Source organism: Panthera tigris, chromosome F3 (genome assembly GCF_018350195.1).
Source record: "Panthera tigris isolate Pti1 chromosome F3, P.tigris_Pti1_mat1.1, whole genome shotgun sequence".
Classification (NCBI taxonomy): Eukaryota; Metazoa; Chordata; class Mammalia; order Carnivora; family Felidae; genus Panthera; species Panthera tigris.
In genome coordinates this window covers 10,994,907-11,012,182 of record NC_056678.1, presented here as the reverse complement: position 1 = coordinate 11,012,182, position 17,276 = coordinate 10,994,907, and the positions used below count along the sequence as shown (strand labels likewise).

General features: G+C 46.8%; 1 protein-coding gene across 4 annotated transcripts in view; it reads left to right on the top strand.

Moving 5' to 3' along the window:
- ADCY10 (adenylate cyclase 10) overlaps positions 1 to 17,276 on the top strand; it is a 75,047-nt gene that overhangs the window by 16,340 nt on the left and 41,431 nt on the right. For all 4 annotated transcript variants that reach the window (XM_042975813.1, XM_007077001.2, XM_007077000.2 and 1 more), the window contains exons 9-16: positions 1,983 to 2,174; positions 5,170 to 5,288; positions 6,770 to 6,846; positions 7,246 to 7,435; positions 9,962 to 10,017; positions 12,602 to 12,755; positions 15,112 to 15,304; positions 15,811 to 15,897. In XM_042975813.1, coding sequence (XP_042831747.1) covers positions 1,983 to 2,174; positions 5,170 to 5,288; positions 6,770 to 6,846; positions 7,246 to 7,435; positions 9,962 to 10,017; positions 12,602 to 12,755; positions 15,112 to 15,304; positions 15,811 to 15,897 — 1,068 coding nt within the window. The remainder of the gene's footprint in view (positions 1 to 1,982; positions 2,175 to 5,169; positions 5,289 to 6,769; positions 6,847 to 7,245; positions 7,436 to 9,961; positions 10,018 to 12,601; positions 12,756 to 15,111; positions 15,305 to 15,810; positions 15,898 to 17,276) is intronic.

The window sequence follows — 17,276 nt, the reverse complement described above, 5'->3', positions numbered from 1 at the left end:
AGATCTTGAGCTTCGAGAGTTAACAATACAGACAATGAGAATGCCCAGAACTACTCCCACCCCCTAAAATTTTCCCTTTGTGTTCATCTAGATCTGGGCTCTCTTAAATGTATTAATTCACGTGAATTAGAACTCTCTCGCCACTCACCATATGCCAGGCATTCTGCTATTTCGTGTATTACTCTTCACAATTCTTGCCAAATATCTTTATCCTCATTTTACATGTGAGAAAACGGAGATCCAGCAGGATACCAGGAACTTTCCTAAGGTTATAAAGTAAGAGACGTAGCCAGGGTTTGAACCTCGTTCTATCCGAATCCTACATTTTTTTGCACAGGCTGCCCACGTTCCTAATATATGAGTGTTTTAATCCTTACTTCCATCAAAATGCAGTTGTGCCCTGGAGGAAATCTTTGGGCAAGACTGAACAGGGGGCAGCTGCCTTCATAGAATGAGTTGAAACGGTATCAGAACGCACCCCGCCCCCTTCAGTCCAATTTAGAAGCACTACGTCCAGTCCCTGCGCTGTTTGACTCCTCAAGATTTCTGAAGCTCCAGAAAGCCCTCCGCTCTCTGCCTCCAAGAGATACAACACATTACATTTCTTCAGCTGCAGCCAGCTGAGGGCAAGGTCTATGGGAAGGGGCTACAAGATAGACTCCGGGACTTGTGGGTAGGAATGATGAACGTGGGGTGAAAAGATACAGCTACGGGGGCTGAAAGGAGGCAGAAGACAGACCTTTCACAACAGCACCAAGGCTTTTCCTGCACCTCAACCACAGAGATCCTTGGAGATGCAGTGGTTGCATTTTTCCAAGCAAAACAGGATCGCCCGGTCCGACAGAATAATCTTTAGCTCATTTATTTACCGGGTTTAATCTTGAATACTATTTATTTATTTAATATGGATTTCTTATTCAATGATTTATCTGAGAAATCAAAGGAAATCGTCGTATCAATTCATTAGAAGTTATTCTTTTAGGAAAAGAATAAAATCACCTGACACCAGGACTGTGCCATCCAGTTAGGAAGCATGACTGCTGGGTTTCCTATACGCAGTTCCTTTCGTTCGGAAGATACGGTGTTTGGGGGTTTGTTTTGTTTTTGTTTTTCTAATACACTCCGTGGGGCTCAAACTCAAGACCCTGAGACCAAGAGTCCTGTGCTCTACTGACCGAGCCAGCCAGGTACCTCCTAGAAGATATGTTTTATCTTGTCAACGGAGGATCTGATGCTTTTGTGCTATTGAGGGAGAAAGGGCAGTAATTTTCCCCCATCGGTTTGCCATGCACGCAACTTAACAAAATTCAAGAATCATGATAGGCAGGCATGATTTGGGAACACTCTCCTTTCCCCGGGCTTATGGTGGATGGGCGTGGACGGAAGAGGGGAGCCGAATGACATACATACCTCCCCAGAGACGCAGGGGCGTGTTGTCACTGGGACATCGGACTAGGAGCCCGGAGATTTGGGTTCTGCATGACTCTGGGACATTATTTCTCCACATCTCCATTATCTAATCAGTAAAGTGAGGATCATAATGCCTATTTTATCTCATTTGAGGATAAGGTGGGGTAGGATGTGAAAGTATTCCTGAAGGTTCCAGGCCGTGAACGTACCAGGTGGGATTACATAATAGGCTATTCTTATCCCTAAATTATAAGGGAGCCAAAAGGAACAGTGCTTGTTTCTGTTATTGTGACGGCTCCCACTGGCCCTAGGGAGCTAGCAGTTGGGGCAAGGATGTGGTTGCTGGCCAAAAATGAGCAAGTCTGTGAATTCACGTTGAAAGAGATTTTGATAGAGCAGATCTCCATCTGCTCGACTTTGGGCTGCCTCCGCCATGTTGTACGTCGTGCGTTCTGGTAACTTCAGCTCCCCAGAGGATCGCAAAAGGCCAGCGGCCTTCTTGGGGGTGGGGTTGCAACAAAGAATCCACTGGCAAGGATCCGGGCTAAAGAAAGCCGCTCTCAACTCTGCAGATCGATGACAAACAGCTTCGGGGTTACCTGTCTGAGCTTCGCCCTGTGACCATTGTGTTCGTGAACCTGATGTTTAAGGACCAAGACAAGGCAGAAGTCATCGGCTCGGCCATCCAGGATGCCTGTGTGCACATCAATTCTGTCCTGAGGGTCTCCCGAGGCCAAATCAACAAAGTCTTCATGTTTGACAAGGTAAATTGTGAACTGAGGGGCGGAAAACTACCAATAAGTTAAAGTTGGCATTCACACCTATGGACGTTGGTGAGAGGGAGAGAACAGACACTTCTCACCTAAAAATATCTGTCTCTATTTGGACTTCTAGAAATAGCTTGTATGGTGGATATGGCCCTTACTGTGTGCCACCCATTGTTCTCAATACTTTACACGCATTAACTCATTTCCTCCCGCGGGACTACTCTAAGAGGTAGGTGCGGTGGTTGTTGTCCCCATTTTACAGATGAGCATCCTGAAACAACGCGAGATTCAGTTTTGCTCATGACCATCCCGTTAGTAGGTGGTGGGCCGGATTCGAGCCCAGGCAGTCCGCCTCCCCAGTCTCTGCCCTCAAGCACTGTTGCCCGACCAGCTCTTGCCATGTGCACATCTCCAGCCCAGCGTATAATGCATCTCCTGGAGACTTGAGGTCACGTGTCTGGTAACTTTCACGCTCCAGAAGCCTGTTTCCAATATTCCCTACCTGCCGCGTCTACACCTCCAGTTCCCCTTCCCGCTTCAGCAGGGGGAGGGAGGCTGAGTGGGGTGGAGGGGCACCTGTAGCTTCTGGGTGTTTGGTGTTTTTTTTTTTAATTTATTTACTTCTTTTGAGAGGGAGTGTGTGTGAGTGGGGAGGGCCAGAGACGGAGGGAAGGAGAGATTACCCAAGCAGGCTCGAATGTCAGCATGTAGCCCAAGAACTCACAAGCCGTGAGATTGTGACCCGAGCTAAAATCAAGAGTTGGACACTTAATCAACTGAGCCATCCAGGTGCTCTACTTCTGGATATTTTTAATCTGCTCCTTTAAAAAAAATTTTTTTTAATGTTTATTTTTGAAAGAGAGAGAGAGAAAGTGCAAGCAGGGGAGGGGCAGAGAGCGAGGGAGACACAGCCTCTGAAGCAGCCTCCATCCAGGCCCTGAGCTGTTAGCACAGAGCCCCATGCAGGGCTTGAACCCACAAACTGCGAGATTATGACCTGAGCCGAAGTCGGATGCTTAACAGACTGAGCCACCGAGGTGCCCCTTTTAATCTGCTCTTAATAGGTTCAGAGAAAAACGATGTGGTTACCAAATTACCACAGAAGTGCTAGGAGAATTGATTCCCCATCTCAAGTTTTTGCATCGTAAGAGCAGAGCACTAAGTCACTGCCCCACATTCACTCATTCACTAATTTGAGAGCATTTATTGAGCATTTGGTAGAAAGGGTTACCCTCTAGTCTTTGCACAGACCTGAATCAGGGCTTCCTTTATCCCATCAAGATAGAACCCAGCGCCAACTAGGATCTGACACTTAGATTCTTTTTGGAGAGGGTTAAAGAAATCAAGGTGTTGGGGCGCCTGGGTGGCTCAGTCGGTTAAGCGGCCGACTTCGGCTCAGGTCACGATCTCTTGGTCCGTGAGTTCGAGCCCCGCGTCGGGCTCTGTGCTGACAGCTCCGAGCCTGGAGCCTGCTTCCTATTCTGTGTCTCCCTCTCTCTCTGCCCCTCCCCTGTTCATGCTCTGTCTCTCTCTGTCTCAAAAATAAATAAACGTTAAAAAAAAAAATAAAAAAAAAAGGATTCGAGGTGTTCTCTTTTGCCTTTCATCAGGATATGTCACGTATACAGACTGAAATTTGTAGCCCATCATCCTTTAATTATTATGCTCTTTTCTTATAGACAACAGCATCTGACGCAGGTAATTGTTTAAGTGATTGATACTAAGATTGCAAAGAGTTTAATACTGCTTGGAACAGCTAAGTCTATGCCAAGAAAAAGCACTCTCAGTTTAAGCCATTATCCCTAAGAATAATAACAATATCTGAAAAGAACTTTAGAGGTCACAAAGTGTAACTGTGTACCAAGTTTACATTATAAATGTATATAATGTTTCATATAAACTTACATATATAACATTAAGTTTATAAAAGTGTATATACTGTAAAGTATATATTTGGGGCGCCTGGGTGGCTCAGTCGGTTGAGCGTCCGGCTTCAGCTCAGGTCATGATCTCACAGTCCGTGGGTTCGAGCCCCGCGTCAGGCTCTGGGCTGACAACTTGGAGCCTGAAGCCTGCTTTGGATTCTGTGTCTCCGTCTCTCTCTGCCCCTCCTCTGCTCATGCTCCGTCTTTCTCTCTCTCTCTCAAGAAATGAATAAACATTAAAAAATACAAATAATAAAGTCTATATTCTATACAAAATACAGGATACACGTAATATACTATGTAAAGTATACACATGCTGTAAAGTAGTCTGCAAAGTTATACATGTGTATGTGTATATACATAGAACCCTCATTTTAGGAGCCAGAGCGACCTTCGCAGGTCTATGTCATATCCATTTGCAGATCGATAAACTGAAGTTCGCTGCGCGTAATTGACTTACCCAAGTCCCCACACTTGCGAAGTGGCCTGAGAACACAGATTTTCTGACCGCAGAGCGGGTGCCTTTTCCACTGCTCTGTGCTGTTTTCTCAGATTTAAACTTAGCAGCGCGTAGGGTAAGACCTTGGCCGCAGGGGGAGAGACAGGTGGGTACCCACAAATAGCCCAGCACAACCCATTGTCTCTGGAGAAAAGCAAGCCTTCCTCAGGCTAGAAGTCAGAGGACGTTTACTAAAAATAAAATAGATGTGTGAGAAATCATGATCAAGGGTGACTCAGAAAGTGAGTGTTGCTGCCCTCCTTCCAGTAGCCTTCTGGCTGGTTCAGTTTAAATTTTTTTTTTTAATGTTTTTTAAAATTCATTTTTGAGACAGAGACAGAGCATGAGCAGGGAGGGGCAGAGAGAGAGGGAAACAGAATCTGAAGCAGGCTCCAGGCTCTGAGCTGTCAGCACAGAGCCCAGCGTGGGGCTCGAACCCACGAGCCACGAGATCATGACCCGAACCCAAGTCGGTTGCTTCACCCACTGAGCCACCCAGGCGCCCCCGGCTGGTTCAGTTGAAAGATGGCCCTCCGCCAGCTGTGTGTGCTGACTCTCTCCCTCACAGGGCTGCTCCTTCCTCTGTGTCTTTGGTTTCCCTGGGGAAAAGGCTCCTGACGAGGTCACTCATGCCTTGGAAAGTGCTATGGATATATTTGACTTCTGCTCTCAGGTTCACAAAATCCAGTGAGTGTTGACCCTGTTCCCATCTGGTGGACCCTGACCTTTTCGTAGCATAGGGGGAGATGGCACAAACGATCAGGGGACAGGAGGGAAGGAGAGGGCTGTCGTTGACTGGAAGCCCTTCTGTTCGGACTCATTCCTCGGGGCCAACCCAGCCGTGATGCAGCCATAGAGGGATGGTGAAGGCAAAATGCAGAAAAGGACACTCTTAAAAAGTCAAGACATAGCAGGTTTGCAAGAAAACCTACTTGGGTTGCCTGTCTATGCTCTGGCTTCTTGGTAAGAGGTTGAACTCCCAACACCATATGGAAGACTTGAGTTGATTTTGAAAAAAAAATTTAAGCTTATTTATTTATTTTGAAAGAGTGAGTGGGGGAAGGGCAGAGAGAGAGAGAGAGAGAGAGAGAGAATCCCAAGCAGGCTCTGTGCTGACAGTACGGAGCCCGATGCGTGGCTCGAACCCACAAACCCTGAGATGATGACCTGAGCCAAAACCAAGAGTGGGACCCTTAACTGACTGAGCCCACCCAGGTGCCCCTTGAATTGATTTTTTTTCTTCACATTTATTTATTTTTGAGAGACAGAGAGAGACAGAGCATGAGCAGGGGAGGACAGAGAGAGAGAGAGAGGGACACAGAATCCAAAGCAGGCTCCAGGCTCTGAGCTGTCAGTGCAGAGCCCAACGCGGGGCCCCAACCCAGGAATCACGAGATCATGACGTAGGCCGAAGCCACACGCTTAACCGACTGAGCCACCCAGGTGTCCCTTGAGTTGGTTTTTAATAACTGAGAGATGCAGTGAGTCCTTGGGTTGGAAATTTATATACTGATCCGATCTCAAGATGATCCACTCACAGTTAAGCTGTTAAGAAGGTCAGGTTTAGCATCCCCAGCCCGGGCTGCCTAAGAGCCCAGGCCCTCAGGTTTGCCTCGCCCGAGCACCCCGATGTCCCCAACTCGGGGCTCTACTTTAACAGGTACCACCCCCCTGGCTCTAAGCATTTCTGCCACGTCAGCCCCTCGTCATCCATCTATGCAGCCACCCTCATGTATTAACTAAGCTAGCTTTTGACGGCCACACACTACATCTGAGTTCCTCCGTGACTTTGTTCTTTCTCGCCGTAACAAACATCGCTGAGTTGGTTACAATGCTTACGGTATCAGCAATTCAAGTCCACCTGCGGTGGTGAGAGGTTATTTTCCAGAAAAGTGGCTCAGATGGGTATTGAAAAGTAGCAGGAAAGGGAAGTGATTTGTCACTCCCGAGAACTTAGTTCTGCGTCTCAAGCTGTGCCTCCTTCGCACGTCCGGGCCCTGGGCAGTCGCCCTAAACTCCCCACAAGGGAAGACAGTTACCTATCGAAACGCCTCCCTGCCCCCCTGCCCGTTCCCCTGCCCCGTTCGTCATCGTGTCCCCACCCTCCCCGCTTTCTCTCCGCTCAGTACCTTTCCCTTACAACTCTCTTGCTTTCTCCCGGCTGCCAGTACCGTTTCCATCGGCGTGGCCAGCGGGATCGTCTTCTGCGGAATCGTCGGACACTCTGTGAGGCATGAATACACAGGTGCGCTGAGCTAACTCCTCGTCTCTCCTCGCCTTGTCCTCCGGCCTTGGGGGAGGAAGGATAGCTAAGCGAGACAGGGGCCCTGCCCTCTGAAAGCTTGGAGCCCAGCCACGTAGCTTTGCCCCTTGGCAGCTCGTTGCTTGCAAAGTGTGGGTTTCTGAGCTGTGCATGCGTATCAGAAATAAGTAGTCGTTCGCGGGGATCTGTAGAGGCTGTAAGCGCATGGAATGAGGCCGCCTTTATAACCCTTTCCTGTGAACATTAGACAGTTACTCCTCGTAATTCCTATTAAAAGTCCCTAAAGAACATGCCACTTGGGGACAGTGTGTTCCAGATTGCATTCTGCTAGTTCAATGGCTCCTTTCTCCCCGGCCTTTGCCCTCCTCCCTTCTGTTTCAGTGATTGGCCAAAAAGTCAACATAGCTGCCAGGATGATGATGTACTACCCAGGAACCGTGACTTGTGACTCCGTCACCTACAATGGCAGCAACCTCCCAGCCTACTTTTTCAAAGAGCTTCCAAAGAAAGTCATGAAAGGTGTTGCGGACCCCGGACCCGTCTACCAGTGTTTGGGACTGAATGAGAAAGTGTGAGTGTGGGGCGTTGATTTTGCGGTATTTTTTTTTTTTAGTAAAGAAGTGGGAAAATTAGGATAGCGAAAACCATCAGTCACCCGTGCCCGATTTGAATGCAATTTATGAAACTGAAACCGATTCCTTCCCCAGAACGAGGCCCAGATTTCCCAAATCCTTCGTCCTTCTCTATCTTATTGATAGTATAGCATCACGATAGTGGTATGATCCCATCCTGCCCTCACTACTGATAATCTAAGGGTGGTTCTTCAAAGGTGGTGCAAACTGAACAGAGAACCCCTCATTTGAGTATCTTTTGGGACCCAGATGGACCCAGCGGCCAACCATTAAGTATTTACTGATCGTACCAACTATGTGCCAGGCATGGATGGGGCTAAAAGAGTGTGAGATATTTTTCCTCCTCTCGGTCTTTAGTGAAATCAGAAGCCCCAGAAGCCCAGCTTAGATACGTAGGGATCCCCTTGGAAGTCTTTCAGCGGCTTCCAGTCATTTTCATGATAATGTTCAAATCCTCAAAATGACATACAGCCATCTGCCTTTCCAACCGTATCTCCTCCTGTGCCCTCTCCTCTGGGCTGTCTAAATAGAGTGTCCTCCCCATCCCCTCCCCCACCCTTGTCTACTGGGACAATCACAGTCAACTTAGCATTTTCCTCCTCTCTCTAACTCTAGCACATACCCATCATGATTGCTGATCTGATACACATTATGAGCTTTTTGATGATAGTAGCTATCTCCTGTTCATTTTTAATACTCCCAGGGCTTGGCACATAGTAGGCACTCATTAATAACAAGTAAATGAGTAATACGGAAAGTGGAAAGGTATTTATTCTTTATATTAGCGAGCTAGAATCTAGGTCTTAAAGGATCATATAACAGTACCAGGGCTGCAGTTGGTTCAAGGAGTCTTTATTTTTCGTCTTTGTATTCCCAGGGTTCAGCACTGTACTTGGCTTGCATAGACCATCAATAAAATGCTGTGTGAATAAGTGAATGAATACTACTAATTTTTTTGTATGAGTCCTTCTTAAGGGTTAGGCACTTTACCTCAAAATACGTAGTTTATTCTTAGTATCAGCCACATCAGGGAGACACTATCATTGTCTCTGCTTTATAAATTTAAAAACTGAGATTCAGAGGTGTAACGACTTTACGTCCGTGGTCGTAAATCTGGCAAACAAAGAGCCAAGATTCAAAATGCCACAATAACGCTCCGTTATAGGAAGCCACAGTAAATACAATGGTATACCACAGTAAATATTTACTTATCCCACAAATATGTGGGACTCAATTGATCTTGGCTGGGTTTGGCTGATCTTGTCTATGCCTGTTCACATGCCTGGAGTTCAGCAGTTTGTTGGCTGATCCAGGACGATGTCGGGGGGCGGGGGGGAGGGGGACGGTGGGTAGGTGGGAAGTTTGGCTGATATAAATGAGACGATTTGGCTCTATGTGTGTCATCCTCCATCGGCCTGGCCCAGGCCTGTTCTCATGGCAATATCAGAAGAGCAAGAGAGAGCAAGCCCAAAGCCCAAGCATTTGTCAAGCCTCTGTGTCGCGTTTGGTAACATCCCACGGGCAGGGGCACCTGGGTGGCTCGGTTGGTTGAGCATCCAACTCTGGATTTCAGCTCAGGTCATGATCCCAGGGTCACGGGATCGAGTCCCGCGTCGGGCTCCACACTGAGCGTGGAGCCTGCCTGAGATTCTCTCTCTCTCCCCCTCTGTCCCTCTCCTCTGCTTACTCTCTCTTTCTCAAACAAAAATTTAAAAAAACAAAAAACAAAAAACATCCCATTGGCAAAGCATTCACAAGGGTGAGCTCACAGCAGGAAGGCTCTGTAGAGTGACAGAGCCCAGGGCATAGATACAAGTAGGGTTCAAGAAGTGGGGCCATCAATGCGGTCCATCTGCCACAGAAATTCAGGACCGTCTCGTCCCAAAGGCCGCCCTCCTCCTAGTTCTTCTATACCATTTCTGCAGATGAGATAGTGTCGAAATGCACATACGAATACGAACAGGCCTGGGTCCTGCCCTGAAAGTTCACAATTTAATGGGGAAGACCAACATACACGATACACCCCGTGAGCTGTGTATTAAGCAGAAGTTGGTACGTGCTATAACAGAGACGTAACACAACGGTATGGCAGTGCAGACAAGGGGATGGTCCACTTGACTAAAAAGGCTCCTTCAAGAAACAGTAGTGCGCAGTGGGCAAGCGTGTATACACTGGCCCGGTTATAGATACTGATTCTGTCGGTATTCTCCGTTCCTGCCACCACTCCCTGTGGGACCTCGGGCAAATTAAACGCTCTGCATCTCAATTTCCCCATTTGTAAAATGGATATAATCGTACCTTCTTCGTAAGGTTTTTGTCCGGGGTAAAGGGCGGTACGTGGGCAGAGGACTTGAAACCGTGCCAGGCACACAGCATGTGCTTGCCAAATCACCGTCCGGGCACTTGGTGGAATTTTCTATATTTCCGGGTTCTCACTCTAACATCTTTTCTTTTCTTCTCTTCAGCATGTTTGGTATGGCATACCTCATCTGCAACAGAAATGAGGGCTACCCTTTGCTGGGTAGGTAGTAAGCCGTGATTTTTAAGCTTCTTTACTGAACTATAACAAAACATACAGAAAAGTATACCAGCGTTAAGCGTGCCTCCTAACGAATGATCACAAAATGGGCGTACAATCACCTTCCAGGCGAAGAAATGGAAAAATAGATGCCTGTGTGTGTCTTTTGGCGAACACACGTACGTGTTTCTCTTGAGGTTTGGGAGATGGTTTGGGAGATGATACCAAATAATTGTCCAAAATGGCTGTATTTACTTATATGCTGACCCACGGTGTTAGGAGAGTTCCTCATCCTCACCAACAACTTCGTTTTAAGTCTTCATAATTTTCATAACTCTGTTGGGTGTGTGGTAGTGTCTCACTGTGATTTCCATTTGTGCTTCCCTGATACGGTTGAGTTCCTTTTTCATACATTTGTTGGCCATTTGGGCATCATCTTTTATAACGCGTCTATACAACTCTGCTGCCTATTTTCCAGTTGGGTCGTATCTTTATTTTAGATCTGTTGGCATTTTTTGTATATTCTGGACACGGGTCCGCTGTCGTTTGTGTTTCTTGTACGTAACTCCTCCCATCCCGTGCTTGCCTTTTCACCCTGTTGGTGATGTGTTTGATGACCAGAATATTGTATTTTAGTATAATCTAGGTTATATAAACCTGGTCTTTGACAGTTAGTGCTTTTGTACACTGTTTAAAAGTTTTCCATCACCCCAAATCGTGAAGATCTATTTTTAGATTCTCTTCCAGAAACTTTGTTTTTACCTTTTACATTTAGATCTATGATCTATCTGGCAATGGCAGTGATGTTTTTGTGATTCTTGGTGACAGGAAGCGTATCAAGAGAAAGCTAACTTGACACGAGATTAGACAGGGAAGGGGGCCTAAAATGAGGTAAGGATACACCCTCTGGGGGAAGAGACCGTCATGAAGATAGGCTTGTGGAATCTGAAGACAGACATTTCTAGGAACACTTGTAATTTTCTTCTGTTAGATGAACATCCCTAAAAGTATCATCATAAGTTAAATCCTGGTCCTAACTGTGTTAGGACAATCAGGAGGAGGCTCTGTCCCACACTTTGGGGGGATATCAGGACAGAATCTCGATTTCAGCAGAGCAGAAAGAAGGCAGCAGTTCCAGAACTGAAAAGGGTACTTGGATCCTCAGTAGTGTGTTTTTCAGAGTCTAATCACTTCTTGTAAATTGCCCTGATTCCATCTCTGTGAGGTAAAGATCAAGCCCACACAACCTTTCCTTATCACTCTAGCCAACAAGAAACTTGTCAGAGGTGAGGACTATAGGAAATACCCTTTTTTTAAACAAGAGTTCCTGAAAATGAAATCGTATATGCTAACAGCGTAGATGCTAACAAACCTATACTCAAAAAGCGTCCCAGATATTAGGGCCTCGTTGGGAGAGAAACAAGGTGACGTGACTTTTCTGAGTTACCTCCGTGAGGTTCAGGCCAAAGAAGAGTGTGACGCATCTCACAATACTGAAGTTCAAATGCATTTTCAGAGAGGGAACGTTTCCCCCAAATGAAGCAGTGAAACCTGCAGAGTGGTTCTCCCCGAATCGTGCCCAGAAATTTGCCTTACCACGTAAACACTCGGCTGCTTTGTATAAAACATCTAAGCTTAGAGTAATCGTCCTGGTTTTCACTAGACATTAGATAACACCGGGCTACGTGTTTGCTCTGTGAAGGGGTCCAAAATGGTCCCACCTCCACCCCCGCCAGCAGTGCCCAATCCAGCAAAGAAGAAAGAACCAGCCCTGAAAGGTTCCCAAAATTGTGGGCTGGGTTTCAGATCTCAGGCAGGCTTCCTATTACATATATTTAAAAAGGTGTAAGAAAAAGAAGGGTCAGGGTTGTGACCAAGGTGATGTTTATTTTCTTCTCAGTTTTCCGTATTTTTCATGGCGAGCATGTGTTGAGTTTCACAATCAGAAAAAGACTATATTTTATAATGTCGGTTGTTCCTGTGATAGAAATAATCTACACATGACTTTTGAAAGCAAGTTGAATTTTCTTAGTACGGATAATGTTTCCAGTAGCCCTGAGATAAGGATCATTTCTCATAGAAGAGAGCAAGTTTCTTTCACAAAAGTAGGAATAAAAAATGTTTTCCATAATTGTTTAACATGGGAACCCTAATTTAATAAATTTATTTCCCAATGTAATAATCTATAGATTACTTCTCGTGTGCTATAGAGGAAAAGAAAAAGGAAAAGAACGCAAGGACCAGGGTCAGACAACCCTGGTTTAATTCTGGGTTGTGTAATCCAAGCAGTTTGCTACCTTAAATCTCCGTTTTCTACACTAAAATTAAATGGACGTTATAATGAGCGTTCTACGAATACTTGGCCTCACAGCGTGTGGGGATCAGATAAAACCGTAACTAGAAAGCTCCAGAGAAAGGTTTCAAAAATTTTTAAAGTGCACAGTATCTCAAGAAAGGTCATGAGCAATTCCATGGGAATTCTAAAGGTATTTGTAGGAGCGTGATCACTATGTGTTTTTTTTTATATATGTCTCGACTACTTTATGTTGATTAGGTTTGCTCCCTTTTTAAAAAATGCAAATTACAGGACGTGATAAGGAGATCAAATACTTCATGTGTCGTATGAAGGAATTTTTGGTGTCCAACTGCAGCCGAGTCCTAATGTACGAAGGATTATCAGGATATGGAAAAAGCCAGATACTTATGGAAATTGAGTATCTGGCCCAAGGTGAGAACCACAGGTGAGTGTCTTGCCATGATCGTTTCTTGAGAACTCAGAGATTCCTGATGTCCTTAAGAGTTTCATTTATTGTCACGTTCCTCTCCTCGATGTAATTCGCCTTTTGTGAACTACCCACAGTCTATCAGTTACTGGGTGCCATGCCCTCTGTACTAAATAGGTAATAGATGATAAACAGATTGAACTAAGAAAATGAGAAGCTGGGCTGACCCCTGGAGATCCTGATTTAATGCCAGGCGGGGCTTGGATATCAATATTTTAAAGCTTCCTAAGTAATCCCGGTGTGCAAACACTTTGAGAACTCCTGGCATGGACGTTGGGGGCAAGATCGGGTCAGCAGAACAAACAGAAATTTATCCAGCTGGCGATAGAGAATGATAGGCGTCTGGATTCTCCTTTGGAAGGCAGAGCCAATGTACTTATCTCACCCCATTCATGTGTTTTCATACAAGAAATGTCATGTGGCGCCTCATGGACAGAGTGATACTCAGTGACGGTGACGGTGACTGAGATGACAATGGTGTCTCATGTCCCTTCACCATCGGACCTCAAGCCTTTAAGGGGAATATGCTTAGAAACCTTACATTACCTGTATTTCTACTCTTTTTTCTTTTTTTTTTTTTTTAATTTTTTTTTTTTTAACGTTTATTTATTTTTGAGACAGAGAGAGACAGAGCATGAACGGGGGAGGGGCAGAGAGAGGGAGACACAGAATCTGAAACAGGCTCCAGGCTCTGAGCTGTCAGCACAGAGCCCGACGCGGGGCTCGAACTCACGGACCGCGAGATCATGACCTGAGCCGAAGTCGGCCGCTTAACCGACTGAGCCACCCAGGCGCCCCTCTACTCTTTTTTCAATGTCAAGCCTGCGAAAGGCCAGTTTGTAAATATCTTTAACGTCGCTGGTGATTCATAATAACCAGAAGACATTTATTTATTCATTCATGTATTCCGTCATTTATTGAGTACCTACTGTGTTCCGGGAACTGTTGAGGGCTGTATTTGTTTGCTAGAATTGTCATAACAAAGAACCACAAACTGTATGGCTTCCTGAGCAGAAATGTATTGCCTCCGGGTACTGGAGGCTGGGAGTCGGAGACCTAGGTTGACAGCTGGGTTAGTTCCTGCTGACGGCTGTGAGGGACAGTCTGTTCCATGCCTTTTTCCCTAGCTTCTGGTGGTTGGCTACCAATTGTAGGCTTGTAGAAGCATCACCCGATCTCTGCCTTTATATAGTGTTCTCCCTGTGCCTTGTCTGTGTCCAAATTTCCCCTTCTTAATTTTTTTTTTAACGTTTATTTATTTTTGAGACCGAGAGAGACAGAGCATGAACGGGGGAGGGTGAGAGAGAGAGAGGGAGACACAGAATCTGAAACAGGCTCCAGGTTCTGAGCTGTCAGCCCAGAGCCCGACGCGGGGCTTGAACTCACGAACCGCGAGATCGTGACCCGAGCCGAAGTCGGACGCTCAACCGACTGAGCCACCCAGGCGCCCCAAATTTCCCCTTCTTATAAAGAAACTAGTCATTTTGGATTAGGGACCCAATCTATGCCGCTACGTAACTGCTCACGGAAGAGGAGAGAGAGACGATGAAAATAGGATCGGTGAGGACAGTGATTGAAGTGTGCAACCGGATACTGCAGAAGCTAGGACAAACCCAACCTTGTATGTAACGCAGCCTTGGGGCTCCAGGAAAGATTTCCAGGAGGCTGCACCTGAGCTGAGATTTGCAGACAAGCAGGAGACGAGGGGTTACCAGGGGCTGTGAGGAGTGGTAAGCTTCCAGGCTGGGGAGACAGCCCGCACAGAGGCATGGGGAGAGGAAACCACTCTGGGTGTTCAGGGATGTCTCACCAGTTCGTTGGTAGAGGATGGACTGCTGGGCAGAGTGGCAAGAAATGGCACACTGAGACCCGGAAAAGGCTTGTATGTCACAGAAAAGAAGCGTAGGCTTACACCTTTTGGCAATGGGAGCCGCTGAAGACTTGCAGATCGGAGAGAGAATTGGCATCGATCCCGTTAACGTCGGGCTTCTGTAAAGGTGGTGCGTCGAATCATGGCACTAGGCAAGGGTAGGAGCATGTTACTCAGCAGTGCGGGTGAAAGTCTGAGGGCCTAGAGCAAGGTGGTGGGAGTGGGGCCGTAGAAGAGGGCAGAGCCAGGGTCAGTTAGGAGGGCTCAGGGACATAGCGGGATGAGGGGGTGTATCTGAAGCAGGAATAACGAACAGCTTCCGGATAATATAGGAAAGTTCTGTTGCAACTGACTACGAAAAACCGGAGCGTTCCGTCGTTCTTTCTTCTTTTCAAAACATACGTGTAAGAACTCTCTTCTGCTTCTTGGCTTTCTCACGAACAGGACGATTGCTATCGCGTTGACTAAGATCAGCTTCCATCAAAATTTTTATACCATCCAGATATTCATGGCCAGTGTACTAGGTCTGGATACTTGTAAACATTATAAAGAACGACAGACCAACCTTCAAAATAAAGTCAAGACACTGTTGGACGAGAAGTTCCACTGTCTTCTGAATGACATCTTCCACGTCCGGGTGAGTCACTAGATCTGACGCCTGCAGGAAAGAGGGACAGGGCCCGCGCAGCGACCCCTGCCTGAGGTCTGACGCCTTAGCGTCTCTTGGCCGTTAATCGCCTTTTTCCTTTCTCATGTGGAGAATCTGGGTGATGAGGAAATGGTTCCCAAACGTCTTTGAATGAGCATCCCCCTTCCTGAGACATTGGAAGTATCTAGAAATACCATACTCAAAAAAAAATCCCAAACCCTCTGATTTGTTTGGCTCTCACCTTCCCATCATAGCTACACTGGACTAGCTGGTCCAGGAGACTGCCAGTGCAAAGACAGAGTATGCCCCGTTACTTCCTGTATCTTACTAGATTCAGTGACATCGCGTGTGACAGCCGGAAGGGACGCCATGAATTAGCTAACGCATGAGGATTCGATGGCGCAGAATGGGAAAGTGATTCGCCCCGAGTCACACAGCTAGTAGCGCCCTTTGCTATGTTCCCATACCTGATCTTCTCCCGATTCTTTGTACAGTTCCCTATTTCACGAGAGGTTTCCAAGATGACCACCTTCAGAAAGCAAAAGCAGTTGGAAGCATTGTTTATGAAGATCTTGGAGCAAGTAAGAGCCGCTGTGGGTCGAGTCGGGGCAAGGGCAACCGGGAGGCGGCCGGAGGGGTTCAGACGCCACCGGCAAAAGGCTCCGACCGGTGTGAGAGCTTTATCCTAACACAGCCCGCGTCTCGTTCTCCTTTCTTCCTTCCAAACCTCAAGTCAAGAGTCTGTTCAGAATTTAGCTGTGCTTGAAAGGGGTCCCTTTCACATTACTCCCGGGAGTCTGGCTTCTCCTTGAGACCAGCCCTTTTTTCTTCTCGCTCTGTGAGAGGTACAATATGGCCAAGGGGTCATGTGTGGAGGCTCCCTAGTCACGCTACCCACATTTGTTTTTTTTTTAAACACTTTTTTTTAACGTTTATTTATTTTTGAGACAGAGAGAGACAGAGCATGAACAGGGGAGGGGCAGAGAGAGAGGGAGACACAGAATCTGAAACAGGCTCCGGGCTCTGAGCGGTCAGCACAGAGCCCGACGCGGGGCTCGAACTCACGGACCGTGAGATCGTGACCTGAGCCGAAGTCGGACGCCCAACCGACCGAGCCACCCAGGCGCCCCACGCTACCCACATTTGAACCCGCAGGCCTATCACTTGCTACCTGGGTAACCTTGTGCAAGTTGACTTACCTATGCCCTTGTTTAATCATCTATAAAATAGGCAGATAGCAGTACCTGACTCATAGGGTGGTGTGAACACACTTGGAACGTTGTGTGAACACACTTGGAACGGCGCCTCTTTGTCAGAAACACTCCTCCCCCTGCCCCCCGCATCTTACCTCGTTCCCTGAGTAACCTCATGACAATTCACCGAATGTGGACGATCACCAGATTTCTTTTCGAGTCCTCACCTCGTTCATAAGCACCCAGAACCAGCTTTCCAAGAGCCTTCCATATGTAACACGTGGATGTAGAAACTCGCGTTCAGTTCAGCGTCTAATACTAAATTTTATGTTTCCTCCCGCAGGGCCCCTTGTTCCTCATTCCGATCCTTGATTTAGCTAATGGCAAGTTCATTCACGCATCACTTGAAATGATCTTTGCTCTCTTCCTCATCGGTTGCCATTTCTACGACAGCTACTCAGTTCTCCCTGGGAATGTCTCCTCCCTCTCTTCTGCTGTCGTTCAAGTTCTGTCACTCTGGACGACTTCCATGGCTTCCCAACGAGGCTCTGTGCCTTAGACCTCTCCTCTCCAGTTCATTCTCCACGAACATGTGTAAATTGCGCCACCCCGTGCTTTATACTGTCCACATCACTCCCAGGGCTAATGACATAAGTCCAAAAGGTTTTGGTTTTTTGTTTGTTTCTTAACCTGGAGAAATGCTAGTCATCCTTCAACGTCACTTCTTTGGTGAAAACTCCCAAAGCGCTAGGCATGACTGATCCTTC